The sequence below is a fragment of the Pleurodeles waltl genome, chromosome 1_2 (assembly GCF_031143425.1).
Source record: "Pleurodeles waltl isolate 20211129_DDA chromosome 1_2, aPleWal1.hap1.20221129, whole genome shotgun sequence".
NCBI lineage: Eukaryota > Metazoa > Chordata > Amphibia > Caudata > Salamandridae > Pleurodeles > Pleurodeles waltl.
The window spans coordinates 1,284,636,269-1,284,652,700 of record NC_090437.1 but is presented as its reverse complement, the minus strand read 5'-3'; the positions used below and the strand labels follow the sequence as shown (position 1 = coordinate 1,284,652,700).

Below are 16,432 nucleotides of genomic sequence, written 5' to 3'. Positions count from 1 at the left end.
CAGGGAGGGACACACTCGACACAATTGTGTTTCTTAGCTCAAAAGATATGGCATTGGGCGATTCACAACCACATTCGCCTAATAGCATCCAACTTCATTATTCAGAATCCCAGTCATAAAAGCATTTATGGAGGGTCTGAAAAGGATTATCCCACCAAGAACACCACCAGTTCCTTCGTGGAACCTCAACATCGTATTAACACGACTCATGGGTCCACCATTTGAACCCATGCACTCATGTGAGATACAGTACTTAACATGGAAAGTAGCCTTTCTAATAGCTATTACATCTCTCAGAAGAGTAAGTGAAATACAAGCCTTTACCATACAAGAACCCTTTATACAGATACACAAACATAAAGTAGTTCTACGCACAAATCCTAAATTCTTACCTAAAGTCATATCACCGTTCCACTTAAATCAAACAGTGGAACTCCCAGTGTTCTTCCCAGAACCAGATTCTATAGCTGAAAGAGCACTACATACATTAGACATCAAAAGAGCGCTAATGTACTACATTGATAGAACCAAACAAATTTGTAAAACAAAACAATTGTTTGTTGCTTTCCAAAAACCTCATACAGGGAATCCAATATCCAAACAAGGCATTGCTAGATGGATAGGTAAGTGCATTTAAACCTGTTATATAAAAGCAAAAAGAGAACTGCCTATTACACCAAAGGCACACTCCACTAGAAAGAAGGGTGCCACCATGGGCTTTCTAGAAAACATACCAATGACTGAACTATATAAGGCAGCCACATGGTCTACGGCTCATACATTTACCAAGCACTACTGTGTGGATGTGTTAACTGCACAACAGGCCACAGTAGGTCAAGCTGTACTAAGAACATTATTTCAAACTACTTCAACTCCTACAGGCTGAACCACCGCTTTTGGGGAGATAACTGCTTACTAGTCTATGCACAGCATGTGTATCTGCAGCTACACATGCCATTGAACGGAAAATGTCACTTACCCAGTGTACATCTGTTCGTGGCATTAGTCGCTGCAGATTCACATGCGCCCACCCGCCTCCCTGGCAGCCCGTAGCCGTTTAGAAGTAGATCTTGAACATTTGTATATTTGTAAATATATTACTTTAAGCTTCATTATGTACATACGTATTCACTCCATTGCATGGGCACTATTACTAGCATACACAACTCCTACCTCACCCTCTGCGGGGAAAACAATCTAAGATGGAGTCGACGCCCATGCACAATGGAGTCGAAATGGGAGGAGTCCCTCGGTCTCGTGACTCGAAAAGACTCCTTCGAAGAAAAACAACTTGTAACACTCCGAGCCCAACACCAGATGGCGGACTGTGCACAGCATGTGAATCTGCAGCGACTAATGCCACGAACAGATGTACCCTGGGTAAGTGACATTTTCCATAAAATAAATATATATATATATATATATATATATATATATATATATATATATATATATATATATATATCATGTGTAGCTGCAGATACACATGCTGTGCATTAACCTTCCATTGAGTGTTGGGCTCGGAGTGTTACAAGTTGTTTTTCTTCTAAGAAGTCTTTTCGAGTCACGGGACCGAGTGACTCCTCCCTTTCGGCTCCATTGTGCATGGGCGTCGACTCCATCTTAGATTGTTTTCTTTCCGCCATCGGGTTCGGACGTGTTCCTCTTCGCTCCGTAATTCGAATCGGGGAAACTTAGAAAATTCTAAAAATTTGTCTGTATTGTTTGCCTTTGGAACCTGTTTAGTATCATCACATCGGCACCGACAGCAAGACCGCTTCGGCGGCCCTTTGGGCCTTCCGCACTTAATCAGGGCCTGGTCGGCCCGACCACACCTGTCAACAAAGAACTAATGGACCGGACCCCTTTCCGTTTCTGTCCGAAGTGCCACGCCAAGTATCCTTACACAGACCAGCATCGGGTCTGTAACCTGTGTTTATCGCCTGAACACAGAGAGGATACTTGTGAGGCCTGCAGAGCGTTTCGATCCAAGAAGACCTTAAGAGATTGACCCGCAAGACGGTTACAGATGGCGTCAAAACAGTCAAAACATCTCGACGCAGAGGAAGAAGAGATGCGGATATCCATCCAGGGTTCGGACTCGGATGAATCCGGATATCCGGGTTCCCGAGAGATGAAAAAGCAAAGAAAGACTACATGTGGGGGTCGCGGAAGAAGAGGAGGACGCTAAGGAGCAAGAAACCAAGATTGCAGAGCATCTAAGGAGGAAACGAGGAGGAAAAGGACCCATACCTTGGGGAGAGGCGCCGTTTGACGGTCAGGAGTACATCGCAAAGAGACAGGACAGTCCCAATAAACCCAAACTCCACCACGTCCCTGGAGGGACGTGGCTACAGCAGGTACGGTCCTGCCTAAGGGGAAAATTACGTTATATGGTAGGAAGGGTGGAGGAGAGGGATAGGGAGAGAGGAGGAGGGAGGTGGAAGTTTGAAAGGGAATTCCACAGAGTAGGTGACAGAGTGATTTTTATTTTTCTCACTTAAAGTAGATTTGACACACACAGAGGTGAAACCACTAGACTCTCGTGATCCTGTACATTCATCTCTACTTTCCTTATTGCCATTCACCCCAATATCTATCTATCTTGCTCGCTCTCTCTCTCGCTCAGATCAACAGCTGGAAAGACTCTAGATACTGATTATTATAAAAACCATAATTATTTCACAATAAATGCACCTGTATACATCCACCACCTGAGTATTGTTTTACTCCCTATCGCTATACCCACGGCCACAGTGGTGTCGGAAGTGGGATGGATTTGACATAGCCATAGATGACAGATCACGGGAGGACAAAATGTAAGTAAAGCCCACGTTGGAAGACATGATACAGCAACTGGCCGAAGGACAACGCCATCTTCAATTGGTGTGGGAGGCAGAACAGAGAGAAGCCAAGGAGGACAGAGAGGCTCTCCAGAATGCACTAAAAAGCCAGGCCACCATCCTGGCGAACAATCAGTTGGCCCACGAAACAGCCCTACAAACTTTGAGACACCATCGCGGCTAGTAAGCTCCACCCTAACGTACCTAGCTAGGTCCTCCAAAAGTACCAAGAGAGGGAGGACCCCGATGTATTTTTTACAAACTTTGAAAGAGTGGCTTCCTCCGCCCAATGGCCTGAAGAACGATGTGGTCAATACGCGGCCCCCTTACTAACAGGTATCCTACAAACAGCCTATCAGGCAGCCAATCCGGATGGGACGACTCCATATAAAGATATCAAAAAGAGTATCCTGGAGAGGGTAGGACATGACGCGGAGTATTACCGTCTACGATTTAGGAAAATTACATGGGACCCTACCCAAGACCCCCGGACATTATATTCTAAAGTAAAAGACCTGGGACTCAAATGGTTAGGCCCCATAGGAACAGAAAGGGAAGATGTTATAAAGGCGGTCATCCTGGAACAGTACTTGGAATCCCTTCCTCCACTCACCCGTAGTTGGATACGACAGCACCCTAATGTCGACACGACTATGGCTGTGGACCTGGCCTGTGCCTATCACAGACTGACTGAGTTTAAGAGTGGAACCTCTAAAATGACAAGTCCGTTAACCTGACCTCAGTCAGTACCTGCTCGGTGCTTACCCCGAAAAACTGGGGAGGACATTAATTTATCCACAGCGAATGAAAGATCTCCTATGCAGCAACCTCAATGCTACAGTTGTGGTGAATAGGGACATATAGCGTGGCTATGTCCTTGCAAAGAGGATAAAACAGAACCTATGGAAATAGGGATTACTAGGGGAAGAGTCCTATGCACAGGGTGAAGTAGTCCCAGATATATGCAGGATATAAAGTCAACGGAAAATCCATTACAGCCCTGATAGATTCAGGATGTAGTCAGTCCGTCCTCAGAACTGATGTGATAGACTTCCAGGGAGACCAGCCATCACAATGGGTTTCCATATGTTGTAACCACGGGGACAAGAGAGTATCCCCTGGCCTCCGTTCAGGTAGAGTGGGAAGGGAGACAGGAAGTGGTTCCAATGGGAGTAATGGACTGCCTGGTCAAAGACTGTATCTTAGGGACCGACTATATCCACTTCCCGGAAGTGTTACGGAGAGTAAAGGTCAGAATCCAACCAGACTCTTGGTGGGCCGAGGCTCCCTTTTCAGAGAGCCCAATAGAGAGTGCACATATCCGTTATAGACCTACTAAACGAGAGAAGAGGTGCGAAAAACAGCTCTATGGACACAAGAGAAGAAAGAGAACCCAGGGAAGGTCTTGGGCACTATCCCAACCCCATTGCCATCCTTCTGGAGCAGTCAACGGGAGGATCCTTCTCTCCAAAATGCATGGAAAGCAGCTAAGACAGAAAGTACAGGCGAGGTGGGCCCCTATTTTCTTATTTACAAAAACCTCATATACCGAGTCATCAGACATGATAATAGTGAGAAAAGACAACTAGTGGTCCCAGAACCCTACCGTACACAGGTGCTCTATCTTGCTCACAATCAACCGGGAGGGGGACACAAACTGAAGAATATTTATTAAGCCTGTTTTATTGGCCGGGAGTATATGCACATATCCAACGGTACTGTACCCAGTGTCCCAAATGCCAACTAGTAGACCCAGGACCCCAGAGAAAAGCACCATTACAACCCTTACCAATAATAGACATTCCCTTTTCTAGAGTTGGAATGGACTTGATAGGCCCTCTCCTCCCCTCCACAAAGGGACATACATACATTTTGGTCCTCGTTGACTACGCTACCAGATATCCATAAGCCATATCTCTCACTAGTATGACAAACAGAAATGTAGCCAAAGCCATGATTAGCTTCTTTGCCAGGGTTGGATTTCCCAATTAAATCTTAATGGATCAAGGCACACCGTTCATGTCATCCTTGATGGCACATATCTGTAAGGCTTTAGGAGTCAAACAACTCAAAACCTCGGTATATCATCCCCAAACCGATGGCCTAGTTGAAAGATATAATCGTACAATAAAATCATTGTTAAAGAAAACCGTATCAGAATCAGGACGGGACTGGGACCGAAAACTCCCACTGGTTCTCTACACAATCAGGTCCCATGAACAAGCCTCTACAGGACATAGTCCTTTCGAACTCGTCTTTGTGCGTCAACCCCGTAGTTTGTTAGATATGGCGGCTGAGATATGGGAAGAAGAAGAAGAAGAAAGTGAAAAATCCTTATTATAGACTATATGCATGAACTTAAGTCCCAATTACAAACAGTATGGGACGATGTACGCAGACATATGGAGAAAGCCCAAAGCAAACAAAAAAAGTATTACGATCAGGGTACGAAAACAAGAAGTCTACAACCCAATGATAAAGTTCTCATACTACTTCCCAGTTCCGACAATAAACTATTAGCCAAATGGCAGGGGCCCTATACAGTATTAAAACCAGTCTCTCCTGTTACCTACCTCATAGAATTATCAAAGAATCCAAAACGGGTACAAATTTATCATATCAACCTGCTAAGGAAGTGGGAAGAGCCCACTACGTTGGTAACCCCTACAGCTACATGTTTTCTGATAACACCCGAGAAATCCTTAGATATTGAATTATGTCCCATCAACTCGGATACATCCTTAGAACGGCCCCAAATTAATCCCAATATCACAGAACACCAACAAAGACAGATCTCAAAATAATAGCTTCTTTTCAGGAAAACCCAGTAAAACAAACTTAATCCAACATCATATTAGAACCCCGGAGAGTCAAATAGTACGGCTACGACCCTACCGCATCCCAGAGGCCTGCCGACATCTAATTGAACAAGAAGTAAAGACCATGTTACAAATGAAAGTGATAGAACCATCTGTCAGCCCTTGGTGTTCACCTGTCGTATTAGTACCGGAACCAGATGGTTCAGTCTGTTTCTGTATTGACTTTCATCGATTGAATGCCATATCCCTCTTTGATACATACCCCATTCCAAGAGTTGACGACCTGCTCGAGAAACTAGGCAAGGCCCGATATAAGTCAACTCTCGATCTAACCAAGGGGTATTGGCAGATACCTCTAGCTCCAGCAGACCGAGAAAAGACTGCTTTCTCAACACCCTCAGGGCTTTACCAATTCACTGTACTTCCGTTTGGCCCACATGGTGCTCCGGCTACCTTTCAAAGGTTAATGGACCACCTCTTAAGACCCCTCCAAGACTGCGCAGCCGCCTATCTCAATGATATAGTGATCTTTAGCGAAACGTGGGAAGATCATTTTAAACATCTAAACCGTGTTTTTCATGTTCTATACTCAGCAGGTCTTACTGCGAATCCCAAAAAATTTCATCTGACCCATGATCACATAGCATACCTCGGATATTTTATAGGGAAGGGACAGCTACGACCTCACAAAAATAAAGTAGAGGCCATCCAACAGGTACCCATTCCAACAACAAAGGAAGAACTTTGTTCCTTTTTGGGTTTAATAGGCTATTACCAACGATTTATACCCCGATATTCCACATTAGCCGCAACCTATACAGACCTCTTACAAAAAACCCAGCCATCCAATCTATCAGCTTTGACAGCTATCTAGCTTTCAACGCCTTAAGCACTGCCTCACTAATGAACCAGTATTAAAGTGTCCCGATTTTACTAAAACCGTTTACCTTCAAAAAGATGCCTCAGACGTTGGATTAGGAGCAGTACTGTCTCAAAAAGACGAGGATGGCCATAACCATCCCATTCTATTTATTAGTAGGAAATTGTTACCTAGGGAATGGCATTATCCAATAATCGAGCGAGTGTCTCGCCATCAAATGGGCCATTGAGAATCTCCAATACTACTTATTAGGACATCCCTTTATTCTGTATACATGCAATGCACCTCTCACTTGGTTGGCCACCAACGCACGCATACTCAGATTGTTTATGGAACTCCAACTATTTTCTTTTCAGGTCCGTCACATTCCAAGTGATCTCCAGTATGCTGCTGATTATTTATCCCGCTTTCCTGAGCCTGGTCCAACGGAACTGTATCAGTCCCGTCCTTGGGAAGGGAGGTGTAGCTGGGTGAAGACCTTCCCGGCTACATTACAGACCGATGCCGGAGCAGAACCGCGATCCGAAGCTCTTGGCATAACCGCGTATAGTGAAACTGGGTTCCAGACATCCGGATTCCCGTGCATGTACCTGATAAAGGACGACAAGCAGGACATACAGGGGAAAAAAACACTGCAGACGCCGGGAACCCGGATACCCGGGTTCCCGAGAGATTAAAAAGCAAAGAAAGACTACACACGGGGGTCACAGAAGAAGAGGAGGACGCTAAGGAGCAAGAAACCGAGATTGCAGAGCATCTAAACCACGGAGGAAACGAGGAGGAAAAGGACCCATACCTTGGGGAGAGGCGGCCGTTGGACGATCGGGAGGACATCGCAAAGGGACAGGACAGTCCCAATAAACCCGAACTCCGCCATGTGCTGGCGTTGCGAGTGATTCATTTGGCAATGAAGGCATTCCTTCTGGCCATAAAAGGCGAGCAGGTTCAGATTCTCACAGACAATGCGACCACTGTACGATATTGCAATAAGCAGGGAGGCTTGGGGTCTTGGGTTCAGTGCCAGGAAACATTGCTTCTGTGGAAGTGGCTAAATCGTCAGGGCATTCTCTGACTTCCTAGCACCTGGGAGGATCTTTAAATACCAGAGCAGAAAAACTTAGCTGGTGTTGCCTAGGCGGTCACGAGTGGCAGTTGCATTGAAAGTGGCCACTGGGAGGTCCAAACTTTCACGTGTTGGAGTTTCCAAGCCAGTTTCCCCTCAGAGACCCCTTCTGTCAGCATTGGAGGATGGGACTCCTGTACACCTTTCCGCCCCTTCCTCTTCGGCCCAAAACTACTGAAAAAGATCAAGTGAGACCTGGCCCATGTCATCCTACTGACTTAGGATTGGGTAAGAAGAGATTGGTACTCGGAACGTCTGGCCATGAGCATTTGTCCTCTGATCTGACATTCCCTTCCGGAGGACATCCTGTTGCAGCAGCAGATCCATCTTTTGCACCTGAGCTTGCACAACTAAGACCTCCATGCACAGGGATTGAGTGGCAATAGCTGATAGATTTTGACCTTCCTCCTAATGTGGTTGGCAGTCAAGTGTCCAGCCATAAAATCTGTTGCTGCAAGATGTTTCTTACTCAGTGTTCTTCCTGACACTTTCAACCCCTGAATGCACAATTATAGGATGTTCTGTTTTGTTTGTCTCTAGCCCAGCAGTTCCTTGATGTAGTATTAATTAACTTTTGGCACTTTTGTTTGGGGGGTGAAGTAGGGGGACCTTAATTTGGTGCTCACTTCCTGGATGTGCACTCCCTTCAAACCTTTACACAGTTGTCCTTTTCACCTCCTAACTATCAAGACAGCTTTTTTTATCAACATATATCGTCCAAGCAAGTGAGTGAACACCAGGATTTGTCAGTCGTTCCACCATATACGTCTTTCTTCCTGGACAAATTAGTCCTCTGGATAAAAGCAGCATTCCTGCTTGAGGTAGTCCCGCCCTTGCACAAAGGGCAATCCTTCACCATTCCAGCTTTCTATGCACCACCACCTCCTTCCAAGGAGGAAGAAAGGCCCCACTACCTTGACTTTAAGAGGGTGCTTAGGTTCTTTGTACAGGGAGCCAGAGACTACTAACTGGTAGATCAGCTATTCGTCAGTTGCTCTGGGGCTAAGAAAGGCAGAGCTGTGCAAAGGAGCACCTTCTCTAGTTGAATTGGGCTCTGCATCAAGATTTGCTAGAGGCTGATGCAGAAACAGCCCCCAGAAGGCTTGTGCACTCACTTCACCTGAGGGAAGGCTGCACCACTGTGCTGGCTTGCCAGTTCTGAACATTTGCCAGGCTGCAGTGTAGACGTTCTCCACACATTCACACAGCATTACTGACTGGATAACCGGGTCTAGCGGGATGGGCATAACGCCTGGAGGAGACACATAAATCGGTCCCTACATAGTGTCTGGAGTGGAAAGGATCCAACGCAGAGCTGCAGAATGCCAACTGTTGACTCCTAAGGAATTTGCCGAAGAGTTCACATCAGGTTACTGATTTCACAAGGTGAGGAATCTCTACCAGAAAAGGCACTGGAATTACTACTGTAGGAGGATTTTTCAAAACTCTCCTAAATCTTGTACTTTATACGGTTTAGAAGCAGATTGTAAGAACGATTTTCTGTACTGATTATACCAAGGTTATGAGAAATACTGTGTTGCTCCATAGTTTGACTCACATCAACATGTTGTTGAGGTTATCTACAAGCCAGAGTAACTGGCCAGCCATCCTGTAGTTAGAAGCTGTTGGGTGAAAAAGCAGACAGCGTGCTGGAGACATTCAGCAAGAGCCAGGCTGTGACTCGTTCACTGAGTTCAAGAGTTGTCAGTCCGATGAAGCTATATTTGTCTACTATTAGGAGTTGATGATTGCCCGATGAATATCACGTTTGCCTTAATATGCAAAACCATAGCATCTTAGGAGTCTGCTTTCTTTTTGACCCATCTGTATTTGTGGTCTTTCCCTGGTGCCCAGTATATGTTTAAACGGGTGTGTGAATCAAGCATGCTGGACGAATACAGTATTTGCCAAAAAAGCAGTAAATGTTTTCAAAATAATGCAAACACTTAACCCTCAAAAACGTACATGCAAAATACCTACTTAATTCTAGACGTCAAATTGCTGCAAGAGAAATGTAGTTTTTCTAAAGAATGTATTCCGTGAATCAAATCACTCTACTAGTGTTTTCTTCTAGCTCGTGATGTAGAAAGTTCATTTTGTAAAAGTAATCATAACCTCTTCTTTGTTTCAGCAATTAAATCATGTATCAAGTTGAGTCCTTTTTCTGGAAATGTTTACCACATTTTGGGCAGAGTTACATTTTCAGGTAAACAATTTTAAACTCTTATTCAGCACTTACTACAATAGGTTGTCATGTCTTTAAAGTATCCTCAGCAGCTGTACAGACTTAATAAACATTAATAAGTCTGAATGCCGGGAAACAGACATGCGCATGTTTGAACATGTTGCCATGAATTCTGGTTTGTTCTCTACATGCCACCTTAACCTAAACGATACATAACGTACTACCAGTCCTCTGTGATTTAGGGTAAAGCACCGCTCAAATTGAATGTATTGTTAATGGTATTAGGTGAGATGTAGGAAATATGACAACTGGAGTGCTCATGTTTTGTGCCTACAGAATACCCCGGGCTGCATTTCCATTGGGTGTAATCAGGACACGCTGGATTTTCTTAAAGGCAGTGACTGGTTTAATTCTCTAAATTAAATAAACACCTTGAAAATATGTCTGCCTAATCTTAGACATGCATACATCCCCATTCCCATTCAAGGAAAGGGGGACATTTTTGCAAGCAGAATCAAACAGACTTTATGTTCACTAGTTGTATTAAGGGCAAAATCATGTTTCACTCTGATACTACTAACCAATCATCACGGAATTGACTGGGGGGTAAGCTTCCCAGTTAATTTCCTCTGGGGTCCTAAACAGCTGGTGAGAAATGCGAGAAACAGTCCTCTGGCACTTGCAAGAACTGTTGTTATGTGCCATGCATCAACACTCTGTGTAAGTTTGAGTTGTAGCTTGATAAATTGCATGTATGTGAAAAACCAGATCTTTTAATGCAGTGCACACTACACATAATGTAATTTTACAGAGCTAAAGATTGACATGATTTGATTATGCCAACACTGCAGGTGCTTGCTAATGGCATGCTTGCTCCTATCATTTTTGCTCACCAGACTGTTGGTCAGAGAAAGCCTGGAGAGAGGTATCCTGTAAGTCACCTTTGTAGTCCCCATGTGCCGTCCTGCTCTTAATTGCAGCATATGGCATACCTGGTATGCCTTTCTGCTCAAGGTACCTGTTTCACACATTTCCTGGTACATTTTTCAGATGATATTAGTATTTCTCCCCAGCAGAGTTTGAAACCCTTCTAGACTTTACTGATTGTCTCAAAGTGGAGCCCTTGTGACTAGTTTGATTATTATCTTCATAGCCAGGCAATGACGAATTAACAGTTTGGTGCCGGCCGATCAGTAGTCGTGGAGTACATGCCTTTTTACTTGCACCCTAAAGTGATGATTCAAATCTGTGTATTCTTAGTGCTGGGCCACATTACATATCTTGCGAGTCTGAGCTGTGTGTCAGTGCCGAACCAAAGGGATGAGGGGTGGGTTACATCACGCTTTGGATACATGAGAGGTTGACAACAATTATTTCTTTATTTCGATGTTATACATTTATGTTGTACGTGTCCTCCAGATAATAATTGTTACGCACAGTTAGCTGTTCAACTCTGCATTGTCTAATGTTTAGATGGTGGTGACAATCAAAGGTAAACAGAAAGGAAAGAGAAAGGCAAACCGATCAAAGACAAATGGTATCTACACCCTTGAGTAATCGTTGTAATTTGATAATTGTTTAAGGCTATTCTAACCTAAATTGGTTCCGAGATGTAATGGACAAGTTCTAATGCGGGGAAAGGAAGTGGGTACATTGAGGAAGTAATGTGTGGATATGTGAGTGGAGAGAAGAGTCATCCATGTGAATTGTTACACTAACACTATTAATTCAATCTAAAGTCAAGATAGTGGTGTGGCACGAAGTGTGGTTGGGAGCACACTGCCTCACATCCCAGGGGGCACAGTTCGCCGCTTTGCATCCTGGTAAATGCAGTTCACAGTTAGAGCTTGCTTGAAAGTTATCTGTAGTTTTTCACCAAAGTTGGTGCAGACATTGCAGTATATCTCTAGACACATGTTTCTGGGTTTAGCCCTTCATAAGGGGAGAGTAGAAAACAAAGAAGAAACATCTAGGGTTGCTAGAAATGCTGCCAAAATCCTCTCAGGTCAGGTACCACTCACAGGCACATAGGTGCATCTCCAAAGCTTCTCAGTTCACTGGCTCAAGGGAGCCTTTTAAACTGGAAATCGGGTTGGGAGCACACTGCCTCACAACCCAGCACAGTTCGCCCCTTTGCATCCTGGTAAATGCAGTTCACAGTTAGAGCTTACTTGAAAGTTATCTGTAGTTTTTCACCAAAGTTGGTGCAGACATCGCCGTATATCTCTAGACACGTGTTTCTGGGTTTAGCCCTTCATCAGTAGAGAGTAGAGAACAAAGATATTCCTCTGGGGTTCTGGAAATGCTGCCAAAGTCCTCTCAGGTCAAGTACAACTCACAGGCACATCTCTTTCACAAACCCTTTTTTAAAACATAAAGGAATAGAGGACAGTGTAGCACCATATGCTGCTCTTATGTAACTATGAAAACAGCATCTGCGTCTTTAAGGGCCCAGAGACCACCAGTATCTCATCATGCCCAGCAGCTGAAAATTGCTTAAGTTCTGTTTTTCTGCCTCCTGGTGACAGGATTCTGGGGCACTGAGCTCAGCATTTTGTTGGCTTTTTTTTCCATCAAAAGTCTCATTGGAAACTTTTGACAACTGTTTCGCTCGACAAATTTAATCTGTACCAGTGCTTTTCTGGGTTTTTTCTGACAGAAAAAAGTGCCTTTAGTAAAATAAAATGCCATCTTTATTTGACAAGTGTCCTGCCTGTGAAAATAAGGCCAAATCAGACCTTTATGAGGTGTACATCATCTGCTCTTTCGACAGTCACATCCCTGACAAGTGCTTACACTGCAGGAACATTTCCACATGCACCCTGAGGGAAAGGGAGAAGATTCACCTCCATGGAACAGAGGAGAGACACAGGAAGAGGTAGGCACAATCTGAAGTATGGACATTAAGAGAGCGATGAGGGGTGGGGGTCAGTCCTCTACCAGGATTTTTCCACCTTTCGCTACAGACTCCTGGTATGGGAGATCTGAAAAGAGAAGGCACCAGCAAAAAATACATTGTTTCAGGTCGAGGGCATCGTCATTGAGACAAGGTAGGGTTCCTGAATGTTTGCTGTTGAGAGCTGTGTCGACATCGAAGGGAAGATGGTGAAGATGTCGAGGCGAGGGAGAACTTCGGCATTGTCTACCCCACAACCAACTACATCAGTGATTTTTTAGACAATCCAACAATGCTCGGTGTCCAGATCTTTCCTGTCTCTAATTCAGGGGTTATTGGAAGCTTCAGTTAAACTATGCCTTACATCAATTGCAACCAAATCGGCTTAAAAAAAATATAGACCTCTGAAGCAGGACCCATTGTTTCACCGTTCTGATCCACCTCTGACTCTAGTAACTCTAGATGCAAAAAAGGTGCATTCTGCTGCTCCGTCCTCTGCAGTTCCTTTAGGCATGGAAAGCAGAGAGTAGAAAACTGGATTCTGTAGGTTGCAAGATGTATGGTACAATGGCCCTACAATGAAAGCAGCAAGTGCAGCTGCTCTACTGGGCAGTTACGACAGAGCCTCAAGAGAATCTTTACAGCAGTTTGACGAGCATCTCCCGTGAGATCGAAGGGAAGATTTTCTTGAGGTATTCAATGAGGACATGATGGTATCCAATCAGGTCATCAGTGCTGTTGCAGAAACCTCATTACTAGCAGCACACGGATAGTGCAACGGCCTCGCCCTTTGAAGGTATTCCTGGCTACGTTTAATGGCTTTGAAACAGGAATCCAAACAATGAATTCTTAATCTGACCTTTTCTGGAAACACCTTATATGGTAGCCATACTGACGATGTAATGAAATGAAGACACTAGAAGCAGTGGGCCTGAAAAAGTGTAAACATGCTTAATAGACCGTACAACTGATATTTTTACCCACAGAGTGTTCAAACCTTTCACTGGTTGCAAGGTCAACATCAGCAACAAAAAGCAAATACCTTTCCAACACCATCAATGTCGTCATCCTAAAGGAAAGGAAGATCTACCTATCAACCTGCCCAGGCAGGGAAGCCTTCAAACAATGAGTCTGTCCTTCCCCTTCTTCCATTACCCACTCTGGTAGAGAGAATTATTTCTCATTTCCTAGTAGGGTGGCAATCCATCACAACAGATGCTTGAGATTTGAATATTGTAAGGAATGGGTATTGTCTCAAGTTTAACAGCCCTCCACCAAAATTATCTAACCAGCATCTGCAGATTTGAATATCGGAAGCCAACATCCTGCTGCACAACCCAGTGGTGAAGATCGTTCCTCACAAACAACAAAGCACAGGAATTGAATCCTGATATTTCTTGGTGAAAAAGAAGCCTCCAAACAAATTCAGGCCCATATTGAATCTCAAACTTGCCAACAAATGGATCAGAAAAGAAAAGTTTCTACTGTTTTCACTTCATCAAATTTATCCCCAAATCCATCATGGAAGACTGGCTTTGCTCGATAGACCTTTAGGATGCGTACTTTCATATTCTGATAGCCAGAAAACACCACAAGTTCCTGAGATTTTTAGTGGGTCCCGATCATTACCAAGGTACACTTCCCACCTGCCTCAAATCAGCCCACAGAACATTCTGCAAATGTATGGCAATTGTCGCAGCACATCGCGGGAAACTCCAAATATTTGTCTACCCATACCTAGATGACTTGACTAGAGGACCAAGCCCATTGTCAAATGACAATGTCCTCCATCAGCTAGGGCTGCATGTCAGTCACAACTAGTCATTTTCTCCAGGTCAGTAGAGACCGATGTCCATCGGTCTGAAGTGTAACTCTCTAATAAAAGTCTCCCATCCCACAGTGAGAGCAGTGTCATCTCGCCTAGGGTCGATGGCCTAGTGCAATTTGCTGGCCCCTGAACCACCATCTCCACGAGACCACTTCAAGAGTGTCTGGAAGATCAGTGTAATCAAGGTTCAGCGAACTGGGAGGACAAGATCTCTCTGTCTCCGGAAGCAATACAGTCCCTGAAATGGTGGCGTTACCTAACCAATCCCCTGCAAGGGATGCCTTTACATCACGGGGTTCCCTCTCAGACAATAGTAACAGATACCTCTGTTCGGTTGGGGAGCGCACATGGATCATCTCAAGATTCAGGCAACACTGTCTCGGAGGGAAATTACTTACAAAATCAATCTCCTTGAGCTACATGCGGTTCAACTTGTGCTGAAGGCTTTTCTCCCGTCCTTCAAGACAACACGACAACAATCTGCTATTTGAACAATCAAGGGGGAACAAGAGCCAGACAATTGTCTCACAAAGCCCAGACAATCTGGAATTGGCTGATAGCCAGAGACTTGAGAATCACTGCAACTCATCTTCCGGGGGTTCACGCGTTCAACTAGATTCCCTGAGCAGAATTATAACAGGATGACTAACTATTTGTCATTTGTTGTGGGGCACCCCCAGAAGCTTTCCATAGTCCCTCCACAGTCCAAAATCTGCTACCGCAGAGCTAGTGCATGGCATGCCAGTCTTTTACATCTGCCTGGCTGCTACATGGCCATGACTCTATTTGTTCACTAAACAGTACTGCCTGGATAGCCAGGTCTGGCGGAGGGACATTTTGCCTTCCCTGTCATGCAGTATTTTCTGGTCCGAGTCATTCGTCAGACCTACATCCAGGGAGGTACTGCTTTCATATCTATTCAAAAGGTGAGAAATCTGCTGTTAGAAATCTCTATCAGAAGAACTAGTTAGTTACTTTTTACAGTAGAGCCGCTGCCTAAGCGCAGGGTCCTCACCTGCCCTCCCTTCTCTCAGTTCTGTAGAATGCTCTCATTCTGTCCAGTCTTCATAAGGGTCCAAATCAAAAACTTCTCTACTCTATTCATATTAATTTCTATAGATACCACACCTGTTGGCACAGATGGAGATCAGAAAGAAACTTACACCAGCGCAAGCAGGTGGCGTATATTTACTGGTCCTCATGTGACGTCCGCGTGGGATGGAGAGGTATGAGGTAGAACAAAGTCCCACAACTCCACCTGTTGGCATGTGAGGGAACTGTTGTGCGAAAGATTCCAGATCCAGTCAGACGCCTGGTGATATTCAAAGGGTGAGAGATCCTCTGTTAGAGAGTCTCCACCAGAATAGGCATTACCAAAAGTAAACAATTTGTTCTTCAAAGCCGGGGTCAAGGATCTAAAAGACATGTCCAGACCACTGAGCACAATGCACTGCCCAGTGCCCTTCCCCTCTCACTTCAGCTTCCAAGCTGCTTTAGTTTTCCCTCAGTAGTAAATGGCCATCCTGTCGGAGGCAGGATAAGTCATTACTTCTAAGGGTTTCATCCAACATGTGGGCCCTCCAAATATTTCAGCCAGTCCTTTCTCCCTGCACCAAATTCCATCTACATCAGAGCTGCTTTCACTGGACCATTTATTCAAACTGTAGCTGGAAATCTGTGCTCTTTTGGACAAAAGAGCCATAGAGAGATTTCCGGCATTAGAAATATGGACTGGAAATTATTCATGTTGTGTCCCGGTGCTAAAGGAGGGAGTCCTTCGTCATGTTCTAGATTTTCACCCTCAACGTTTTCCTGAAAAGGATGGATTCAAGATGTTCCTGCTGGCCAAGGTTCTATC

General features: G+C 44.6%; 1 protein-coding gene across 1 annotated transcript in view; it reads left to right on the top strand.

The window, feature by feature from the left end:
- The window catches only part of DNAAF9 (dynein axonemal assembly factor 9), a 597,478-nt gene that overhangs the window by 513,232 nt on the left and 67,814 nt on the right, over positions 1–16,432 (top strand). The window contains exon 33 of the mRNA XM_069205040.1: positions 9,797–9,871. Coding sequence (XP_069061141.1) covers positions 9,797–9,871 — 75 coding nt within the window. The remainder of the gene's footprint in view (positions 1–9,796; positions 9,872–16,432) is intronic.